At 31.4% G+C, this 11,646-nt stretch overlaps 1 protein-coding gene and 1 long non-coding RNA gene across 2 annotated transcripts; both read right to left on the reverse strand.

The window, feature by feature from the left end:
* Positions 1 to 5,681: 5,681 nt before the first annotated feature.
* On the reverse strand, positions 5,682 to 6,155 carry LOC137807444 (uncharacterized). Its single transcript, XR_011080519.1, has 2 exons — positions 6,026 to 6,155; positions 5,682 to 5,943 (listed from the first exon to the last, which is right to left on the reverse strand). It is a non-coding gene; the product is annotated as an uncharacterized lncRNA (long non-coding RNA).
* A 217-nt stretch (positions 6,156 to 6,372) lies between these two features.
* LOC137807443 (eukaryotic translation initiation factor 5A-2) lies at positions 6,373 to 9,517 on the reverse strand. Its single transcript, XM_068608090.1, has 5 exons — positions 9,307 to 9,517; positions 7,538 to 7,660; positions 7,370 to 7,426; positions 6,808 to 6,882; positions 6,373 to 6,714 (listed from the first exon to the last, which is right to left on the reverse strand). The coding sequence occupies exons 1-5, from the start codon at positions 9,427 to 9,429 to the stop codon at positions 6,610 to 6,612; spliced, it is 483 nt and encodes a 160-aa protein (XP_068464191.1). The 5' UTR covers positions 9,430 to 9,517; the 3' UTR covers positions 6,373 to 6,609.
* Positions 9,518 to 11,646: the final 2,129 nt, after the last annotated feature.

Consider the following 11,646-nt stretch of genomic DNA (forward strand, 5'->3'; position numbering starts at 1 on the left):
GTTGTGCGATCAGATAAATGAAGTGAATACTATGGTAGACATACTGATTTGGGACAAGCCCCTGGTCCATTTTATGAGTTTTGTAAAAGCCAGGGGATTGTGAACCAATACACCATGCCCGGTACTCCTCAACAAAACGGTGTTGCTGAAAGGAGAAACAAGACCCTAATGAACATGGTACGTAGTATGTTAGCCAACTCCAATTTGCCCTTATTCCTCTGGACCGAGGCATTAAAAGCAGCAGTTCATATACTCAATAGAGTTCCTTCCAAATCTGTCCCTAAAACTCCTTATGAACTTTGGACTGAAAGGAAACCGAGTCTTAGATATATGAAAGTATGGGGCTGCCTTGCTGAAGCTAAAGTTTATAACTCTTTCTTAAAGAAGCTTGACATGAAAACAATAACTTGTCACTTCATCGGGTATCCCGATCACTCAAAGGGTTATAGATTTTATTGTCCTTCCCACGTCACCCGCATTGTAGAAACCAAGCATGCTCATTTCCTGAGGATTTCAAGATCAGTGGGAGCAGTGACAATCCTTACCTGGATTTACTAGAAGTACAAGAGGCGGGGGAAGATCTACATCAACTACTAATTTGCCTCTGATCACTCCTCTTGTACCCACTTCGCGCGTCACTGCACCATCTACTCCACGCTCAGAACCTGATGCTACTCTGAATCCATCCGAGAATGAAGGCACCCTGAACGACAAACATCAGTACAATGCAGAACCCGCTAATCAGCTCAGGAGGTCATCTAGAACTAAAACTGCTACTAATTTTGATGATTATGTAACCTACCTGACTGAAGCAGAAATGGATCCCGGAAGGTATACTGATCCTACCTCTTACAATGAAGACATTACTAGTGATCAGTCTTCTGAATGGAATAATGCCATGCTCGATGAGCTTGACTCCATGAAGAAAAACAATGTTTGGGATCTGGTAGAATTACCCGACGGAGTAAAACCCGTAGGATCTAAATGGGTGTTCAAAACCAAGCTAGATCAGAATGGAAACATTGAACGCTTCAAAACAAGATTGGTTGCAAAAGGGTTCACTCAAAAAGAGGGAATTGATTATCAAGAGACCTTTTCACCTGTCTCTCGAAAAGATTCCTTAAGGATCGTAATGGCCCTCGTAGCTCACTTTGATCTAGAGCTACATCAGAAGGACGTCAAGACCGCTTTCCTTAACGGCGACTTGTATGAAGACGTGTACATGCAACAACCAGAAGGTTTTAAACCTGAAGGTCAAGAACACCTAGCAAGCTGAAGAAATCCATTTACGGGCTGAAGCAAGCCTCACGGCAATGGTACATAAAGTTTGATGAAGTTATGAAGAAACAAGGTTTCCTTAAGAATCAAGTGGATCAATGCACCTACCTCAAGATGAGTGGGAGCAACTTTACTATACTTGTCCTTTACGTAGATGACATTCTATTGACAAGTAATAGTATAGACATGTTGCATGAGTCAAAGCGCATACTTTCGCATAATTTTGACATGAAGGATCTCGGAGAGGCCGCTTATGTTATTGGCATCGAAATATACCGAGATAGAGCTAAGGGGATTTTGGGATTATCCCAAAGGGCCTACCTTGACCGTGTCCTCACTCATTATAACATGCAGCATTGCTCTCCTTTTGTGGCTCCAGTAATTAAGGGAGATGTTTTCGGTTCTTTTCAATGTCCGAAAACAGAGGTTGAAAAAGAGCATATGGCGATGATACCTTATGCATCTGTAGTTGGAAGCATTATGTATGCTCAAGTCTGTACTCGTCCGGATATCGCGTACATTGCTGGAATGCTAGGCCGGTATCAATCTAATCCTGGTCTAGATCACTGGAAAGCAGCTAAGAAAGTACTTCGATATCTACAAGGCACAAAAGACTATAAGTTGACCTATAGGAGAAGTGACAGTTTAGAAGTGGTGGGTTATTCTGACTCTGATTTTGCAAAATGCAAAGATGACAAGAAATCCACTTCTGGGTATATCTTTATGTTAGCAGGCGGGTCTATCTCATGGAAGAGTCATAAGCAGCAATTAACAACAACCTCAACAATGATGGCAGAATATGTTGCAGTGTACAATGCAACTTGTCATGGAATGTTGTTGCGAAATCTTATCGCTGGACTCAAAGTCATTAACTCCATTTCCAGGCCATTGAAGCTTTATTGTGATAACTCAGCTGCCGTTAGTTTTTCGAACAATAACAGTTCGAGTGGCGCTGGATTATATCTTGATACAAAGTACTTGTTCGTACGTGAGCGAGTTGAGGAAAATAAGCTTTGTGTTGAGTATATTAGTACTAAAAATATGCTTGCGGATCTGATGACTAAAGGTCTCCCACCTAAAGTATTCGAAGAACATGTTTCGAAGATGGGATTATCTAAAGACCTTATTTAGCATATTTATACTTACTTATGTTTAATAAAATTTCCTCATTTACCTTTATTTGTGTGTCCTTAAATATGTTTATGCATGCCTAAAAATACATAGACACTAACTGTACAAATCAAAGTCTAAAGGGCTTACTTATCAATTGATCCTAAAATTTACTTAAGTTTTAAATTTGTATTATAGTATGATTAATGGGGGTCTTGAGTTGAATATTGATTCAAAGACTGTATTTCTCTGCTACAATTACAGTTTAGGACTAAAATGAGTATTAAAATCTGGCCAGACTTATCTAATGCTCATAATAAATAATCCTTTGGCCAAGTGGGAGAATGTAAGAATATTATGTGGCACCTCACGATTATTTATCTTATTAATTGATCAATTACCATAATTATTCTATTATATTATTGGTAATTACTTGATGGACGTAATTACTATTACCATAAATAATTAGGGTTTCCCCTTGGGTGTATTATAAATAGAGATTACCAGACAACTAAAGAAGACACTCTCATATTCTAACATCACACGGCCGAAACTCATTCCCTAAAGGGATTTTCGAGCCTCTCATCTCTTTGTCTCTCTACTCACATAATTCCATTCTAAGCGATACACCCTAAAGGGGAACCCGATCAAGATCATGTCTTCGTCCCTCAGCCATACGATCACGGGTCTACCAGGTATTATTTAATCATCATTATTCTCGTTTCATTATATGATTGAGGAATCATAATCCGACACAGTCTATGTAACAAATAGAGTCAATGTAATGAGTAGTCTCTGTGGTAAGCAATCTATGCAATAGAGTGTTTAACAATCATTGAGTAAAAGAGATGTTATGAATTTATTGATGATCTTCTCACGTAGACTAAGACATAAGTTGTGAGAAGTTTACGATGGAGACATACTTGATACTTGTACGTTTTTAAAAAATATTTTATGATAATTTTACCATACATTATAAATATAATGTAATTACAAATTTTAACATGTTATTATTTATCATGTTCTAATTGAGATTTATACTTTATTTACCTTTTTATTTTTTAAATTTATATAATTTTGTTATGTGTATGTATATGTGTTGTGTTTCTATGATGTTGTTCATATAAATTTTACAAAATATATTAAACAAATTAATAAATATACATAAAAAACTAATTATGTATTTCCGTCTAAGACAGTAATTTTAAATTGACAAAAGTAACTTAATTAAATTTTTTATCATAATAAAATACTGTTATAGAAAATAGTAAATTAGGTTTAAAACAACGTAATTCGTTGGTTTCAATTTCAAAACACAAGAAAAATAATAATATCCAAAATGAAGTTATTAATAGCAAATTATTTTCATAAATGAAAAATGAATAACATAGTTTCATAACCAAATTTAAAAGATACATATAAATTTAAAAAAAAAGATTGAAAAAACTATTAATCCAAAATTTGATTGCTCCTTAAAATACAGTTGGTTAATTGTGTAATCGGTTTGATTATCAACTCAATTCAATTTATTGGGTCCATCCAAATCTTTAACTTATATTGGATTAACCAATATGATCATCCATAACTATGATTTTAGCTTATATGACTTGTGTAGTTGAGGAATGTAAACCAAAATAAAATTAATAGATTTTGTTAGTTTTTTTAATTATAAAAAAGAAAAATAAAATTAAAAGTAAATAAATTTCACTAATTTATTCATTTTCACATGTATCTATGTCTTTGTTTTTTAATCAAATGCTTATGATTTTCATTTTATTTCGTGCTATCAAGTGTGTTATCATTAGCAGCCAAATCCAAAAGAAGCAGCAGTTTCAGACCAATTTCATTATCGTTATTATTAAATGTTGATTAGATGTGAATAGTATAGCAGTCAAATTAATTGCAGTGAAGAGGCATAGTTTGGCCAACTTGTAGGAAACAGAAACGTTCAACTTTATTCAATAAAAAAGAGTTGTGAAATAACTGCTCTATAAGAATTTATTTGAACCTTATTCCTATCACACACTAAACACAGAATTATTATTATATTTTTTCTTAACTCAAATTCATACATGATTTCAAAGCTAAATGAAATAGCAAGCGGATTCAAATATCTAATCATTCCTTCATCAGAAATCGATCAATAAACAAAGAAAAATTTAGGTGATCTAAGAAGAGTAATGATAGTCTTCACCAATTTTGTAACAACTGGTAAAGCAAAGTCGTCAAGCTTCAAAAATGAAGTTAAGGTACTGATATATTGATAATTTTTACTTTTTATACCACAATATTACGATTCTCAGTATTATTATTTTAATATTTTTTCATATTATTTAATTATAAATTTATTTTTTATTATATATATTTATTTTTAATTCTACCACATTACAAATTATATACAACTCTAACAATTATCAAACTATTATTTTCCTATCTTATTATGGAAGACGCATATATTAATTCCTATGTCAACCATCGTGTTGGAAAATGAAGATTTTATGCCTGGTTGAAACGAAAAATCTAATTTTAAGAAATGCACACACATTTCAAGAACAATAATAAATGTTTGGATGATCCAATCTTTCAAAATATAAGCTAGATTTTCCGTCACCAAATTATGTTCTCAATAAAATAGAGTTTTGTAGTTAATTTGTTAAGAAAATTTGTTTACTTTAGAAAAAAAGTTGGGTTTCTTTTTTAAAAATGATTTATATCTAAATAGATTGTTTAAAAAAATAGTAAATATAATATGAAATAAAAATAATTGCATGTATAATAATATTTCTTTTACCTAATGATTTTTTTTTTCATATTTCTCTCCATAAAAATTGTTTGATGATTGGGCATCTACATAACAATATACACATACACCAAATTGAATTCGCACGCAATGTACTATGATGTGTGAAGTAAGTTAAGGATTTTGCAATCTCATTAACATTGACATTATAATATTTATATATATCTTGAACAACTTTTTCACCAGACCGTAATAATATTTATATCTCTTACAAATTTAAATATAATATAACATTAGTCTCCATAACTTTGGTATATATAATATATATTGTTTTGCCGACCAAAAAAACTTCCTTCCCGACACACTATCTTATAGCATCATTTATAATAATTAAATAATGAGAATAAAAAATCAAGAAAAAATAAAAAGGCAAACAACTTTGGTGACCCAAGTTAGACATGATTTTCAAATCGTGATAAACTTGGCCCAAGTATTAGAATATGATCTCCAACATTTTGAGCATTGCCAAGTTTGTGCTATCATGATCCATATGTTTAGAACAGGAAATGCTAATATTGTAGTTTAAAAATTCAAAGTATGGAATTGCTAATGAATTCCGTTGGATACATTATTGTGTTGGTCAGGATTATGATTTAGATCAAACGTTGCAACATGAGGTCACATCTCTATTACGGGTATTCCAGAAATGGAAATTGCTACAAATTGGTGAAGAATTATATGTCTAAAAGGTAGACGTAAATTACGAAACCTCTTGAAGAAGAAAAATGCACTTTATCATTTGATAAGTGCAAGACCTGTTCAAAATATGCAGTAACTTGAGTCTTGTAACATGTCCGAAGGTATGTTAAAGGCAAATATGATGATAACTTCAATTACCAGCTGTACAAGGTAATTCCAATTGTGCACCATTTTAGCAGCAGCAGGTGTTCATCGTAGACATCACCTAAATTAATATATTAGAAAAAACTTTATTCCTACTCATGGTTTGTACAACTTCTACAATTAGAAGGCCAGAAACAAACGAGATGAGATAATAAATGTGACGCAGAAAATGGAGGGAAAATTATGAATACTATCACCTTTTATTATAAAAAGGATAGGAAGTAGAATTATAGTTAAAAATCGATGTTAACTTTACCACTAATCCCAAAACGAAGATGGCTATCCAGAAATTCACTACAGTCACTATCCTAAATTTATGTGTATCATCTGACAAGTGCAGAGAGTAGCAATAGGATTATATATTAAACTCAATAAAAACAAATAAGCATGGGACATTTATGAGAATTTCATCCAATCCAAGACCGTTGTTGTGCAAGGATTTAAGTTTTTCAAGCACAGGCAAATTTCCATCTGATGAAATTTATTTTGCACACATGCAACGGAAATATAATACTACCTGTTAGCAACATAAAAATAAAAAGCATGCTATCAGCTATAGCTAGAGCCATAGCATCATTTTAATTTTTGGGACCGATGTCCTTCAAGGCACAGATCTGCTCTTCTCCCATAGCAGACATGACAGAAACCACAAGATCTTTTCCTTCAGCAAAACCATCTTTAATCTACATACAAAAGCAAAATAAATCAATTAATGAGACATAGTTCTTATTCGGCATAAAACCATGTCTTAAAATAAAATGATTTTAGCAAGACACCTGAGAAAGCAGCGAATCATCGGTGGGAAGTCTAAGATCATCCTTGGTATTTCCGTTCTCAGTCAACAGACTCACCTAAAAGAAATCCACAGCAATTGGTTAAGAATGCTTTGCTACTCTGAGAAAAATCATAATAATCCAACTGCTTTTTCTTGCGGGTGACATTCTTGCTTTTAAGCTAACAGTGAGGGTAATCATTTAGCATCCTTTTACTTGTTTAATTTAACCAAGCTAAATTATTGGACTTAAGAAATACATCAACTTGGAAGTGCACCCAAAGGCATCTTGGATTAGGTATCGGATCTTATCTTGAATTGAATGTAAAGATTTCAAATAAAAAAAAATTATAATAAAAACACGTGGAATCAATGTGAGGTTCAAGTTTCTCCATGTGACGGAAGTATTTATCTTCTAAGCAACCTTCAAGAAAAGATAATCTAAAATCTTAGAAGATGGTATCCCAGCAATGTAGTTGATAAAAATTTCTCTCGTTCTCTTTCTCATTTTACAAACCACAAAACAATTCCACGTCACCTGGAGTTTGAAGTAAAAGAAAACTTACAAAGCCATCTTCAGATATATCAATCAGCTGATAGTCAGTGCGGTTCACGTGTGGAACCTGCAAAAAGAGCAATTATGATTGAAATGCATCACTAGCAAAAAAGGGCAATTATGATTGAAATGCATCACTAGCAAATATTAAATACATAAGTGAATGCAGTATTATTACATCACAGTTGTGGGATGATGGAACGATATCTTCAAGCTTTTTCCCATTAAAAATATCAATTGCAACAAAGTGGCATTTAGCATGTCCATGCTTGCCTGTTTTTGATGTAGAAACTTCTACAACCTGTTAAGATAAATTGAAAACCAACAGATGAACAAAAGTGTTGTTTACTTAACTGGCTATCTCAAACTCAGATCAAAATAACAGACAAATAACATTCAACAACGACCAAAATCATATCACATTAGATGAGCTCAACAATAACAGACAAATAACAGCAATACTTAAAATATTTTATATAGAATGACAAATTTGCTAGAACCAAAGCGTGGGAGGGAACTAGATCATATATATAGAAAAATAACAACAAAAATAATAAAATATTAAATTTATAACATAAATACATTGTTGATAAATCATAATGTTCCAACTGAAGTAGCAAAATTATTTAAAGAAAAGGCAAGTTTTGAAAGGAGAGAAACTGAAGTTCATAGTATTTAGTGACAAACTAAAGAACTAAACAAGAAAACTGGGTGTCATGAATGGGCTCTGATAAGTTACCAATCACTTAGGAAACCCACCCTCACAGGCTAACTATTAAAGGGTGAGAACTTCAACACTTAAATACTCCAACGAACATCTGGTGAGAACTTTAACACTTAAATACTCAAACGAACATCCAATACAGTTCGATGTAGGACTTGGGCATCCCACAGTACTGTAGTTCCTATCAGACTCATTTGTACTAAGTAATGGAACCGAACACATCCAATAAGGATAAAGCAACTATCAATGAGCACCTATGCAGGATAGGTTGCTATTATATTAAAGAACATATTTCTGAAGCATATTTACATTTGTGTGTTAGGATTATGGGTGAGACGCCGCAATTTCTTGAGTTTCATTTGGTATCAACAATTTGATAAAAAGGTGCAAATTGTTCAGTAGCCCTTGAGATCATTATACATTAATATACCTGAAAAGGCATACTTGTATGCGCCAACAAAAATATTGAAAAGACATGCCATCAATCAGGAGGAGAGTGGAGCAATGTAAAGGCACAAAGCAACCATATTTAGACATTACAAAATTGAAATAGGACACATTCTATATTTTATTTTGAGTAAGGACAAAAGATCAAGCAAAGCAATCAGTGTGCCCTCCCACACTAAATGGTATACTCACACCATAAAACACCAATAGGATATTTCCACATAAAAAACTCTCGTTAAATCTTCATCTGCATCATCCATTCATCTTTTGTTCATACTTTCTCCTTCTTTATTCCTTAATATCTGTTATCCACAATCCTATACGTGAATCATGCGAAGTGCACGCTATTCGCATCTATCGTCACTCACAACACATCATCTCTCCACTAAAGACGAGATCAAATAAAAACAATTCATCTCACGTTCCAAGCTTCTCGGTTCTTTCCACTTTCTACTTCCTTCTTAGCAACAGAAACTCTGAACTTCCTTTCATAATATTTTAATACAAATCAATCTAAAAACCTACTATTCTCAAATCACTTCCTTCCTATCCAAATTATTTATTCCTTTAAACAAAACAAAATCTATCTAAGGAAATAAATAACTCATCGAATCTAAAACAAACAAACAGACTCTACATCGATATTTCTCAGAAAAAAAGTGAGTTGAGTTCCTGCTCGATGCAATAGATGAGATCAGAGTGAAAATCACAGTCAGAGAATCCACGTGCAAACAAAATCGTGTAAATGAAAAAAGAAACGAAGAAAAATAGAAAACCTTGCAAGGCCTAGATTTAATGACGATGTAACCATTCTTGCGAATGGTACCAGCCTGCTGAGGATAGGTCTTGGATGCTCCTGCATCTGCGTGAGAATCGAAGTGATGTTCTTCGTCAGACATATTCACGCTTCTCTCTCTTTTTTCTCTGCGCAGAGAATAAAAACTACACAAAATGAAGAAGAAGAAGTGAAGAAGAAGAGTCACTACTACTCACTCGGTAGTGTGGTCCCGTGTTTTTATGCTAATCCCCAGATTACCCTCACCTAATTCACTTTTTTACATCCAATCGTAGCCGTTCATTATCATTCATAAATCCTAACTTAATTAGGATTTGTTTGCATAATATTCTCTCCCTTAATTCTCTCCTCAAGCTAACCCTTCTGTTAGCAGTTGCTTCGTATTTGTTACTCAACAATTTTTATTTTTTATTTATTTTAAATTATGAACTTGTTTTTATTTAGTTCTAAATTTTGAACGTTTGTGGTAAATGAACAACTAAGCTGATATTAACAATTTAAAAAAACATATATAAAGCACAGTATTAATTAAAGATGATTTATATATTTTTATTTGAATTCATATGATTTTTATAATTTGAATTTATAGTTGATAAATTTTAATTTATAATTTTTATATTTTATGCTAATTAAAAAAAACTTGAAGAATGCACAATATTTAGTCCAGTCAGCATCAAATCAAAACATGCATTATTGGATTGACAATCTGTAATTGGATTGATGATAAAGTAAAAACAACATTTTCTTATTTTCAATTGGGCCAAGCCCAATAAAAGAAATCGACAAAGAAAAGAGACAACAAACATTTGCTGAAAGTATAGAAACTCAATAATCCAAATGAATATTAGATAACATGTTTGGGCAAGATTAGAAATTAATATTAAATAGATATTTATGGATGGTGAGTATGGGTAATTTAATTAAATACTTCTTATTGAGCAGGTATAAACATAATGGTATGTGGATATATATTACCTATTGTAAGTTAATTTTCTTTAAATATTTTAAAAATTAAGTGATAAAAAAATATTAATTATCAAAGAATTTTTAGAATTTAATTTTATATATTTATGTTTTTTATTTAGATTTATGATTTTTTTAAAAAGGTGAACTTTGTAAAATTTATACTTGCAACTTATTTAAATTTATGTTTTAGTAGAAAGATCAGCTTTATTTTCAAAAAAATTATTATATAATTTTAAATAAAATTAATATTTTATTTAGGTTTATATTTTCAAATAATTTAAATTAAAATTTAAAAAATGAAAATAAACAATATTTGATATAAAAAAGTTCATAGTATTTTCTTTTTGGATACCTAGTAAAGAATAACACTAAGTATTAATAGTAACCATCTCAACCCATTTTCATTTTAAACTCACAATCAATTTAAAAAAAAAAATCAATTCCCTAAAAGGAAGGTGAATGATGAAAGTTCAAATTTGACTATGATTATTGAGTATGTACTTGATTTGTATTTTCAAAAAATTATTTTTACTCTTTGAATAAAATAAAGAAAACACATATTCATATTAAGTTTACTATCTAGCATTATTTCAATCCTTGAACTAGGACCACAGAAGAGAAGGAGATAAGAAATTATTTCTTAGTTGTTTTTTGTGGTTTATAGAAAACTTGCTTTGGAAAAAAGAATCTTGATAAATTTTAAATGAAAACTTATTGTGGAGTAGTGCAAAATCATTTTAAAAAATAGTTTAAATAATTAAAAAAGTTAAACGAAATCCTTAATTATGTTTAACTTTAATGTTTATGTGAATGGGTTTGAAGGTGGGATGATAATGTTATGGAACAATAGAAATATTATTTGAGAAAAGAGTTTTAAAGTGGTGTGAATGTGACCGTGTAGTGTCATTAGGTGACAAAAGGGCCAAAGCCCATAAAATTCTCTGGCAGATAAGCAAATACTATACTTTTGATATCATCTTTTTTGCTGCAGTAAAACATGTATAAACCCAAAGGGATTTTTTAACTGTTGGAAGAAGACTACACAGAAATTTCAATAATCTCATCTTCTCTTTTTTTATCATTACCCAAAGGGATAAAGTATTCTAGTTAACATGTCTTCCAAACACATTTAATTTAAAACTAAAACAAAATAATTGCAATGTTAACAACAAAGGAACAAAGCATAATAACAAGTATTCAAAAAAATATGTTTAACGGCTATAAAATAAAAATACATTTTAATGATGGATATACTTCATTCTAGTTATTAGTTTAAAATTAATCGTTAATATATATATATATATATATATATATATATATATATAATCATGCATCTTGTAGAATGAAGATGCAT

The sequence above is a fragment of the Phaseolus vulgaris genome, chromosome 3 (genome assembly GCF_000499845.2).
Source record: "Phaseolus vulgaris cultivar G19833 chromosome 3, P. vulgaris v2.0, whole genome shotgun sequence".
NCBI classification, from domain to species: Eukaryota; Viridiplantae; Streptophyta; class Magnoliopsida; order Fabales; family Fabaceae; genus Phaseolus; species Phaseolus vulgaris.

What these genes read in the sequence shown, in the direction of transcription:
- LOC137807443 (XM_068608090.1), bottom strand. Translation starts at nt 9,429, where the DNA reads ATGTCTGACGAAGAACATCACTTCGATTCTCACGCAGATGCAGGAGCA. An exon ending in TTAAATCTAGGCCTTGCAAG is followed by an intron (nt 7,661 to 9,306) that starts GTTTTCTATTTT and finishes TTATCTTAACAG; the next exon opens with GTTGTAGAAGTTTCTACATC. An exon ending in ATGATTCGCTGCTTTCTCAG is followed by an intron (nt 6,715 to 6,807) that starts GTGTCTTGCTAA and finishes TTTTGTATGTAG; the next exon opens with ATTAAAGATGGTTTTGCTGA.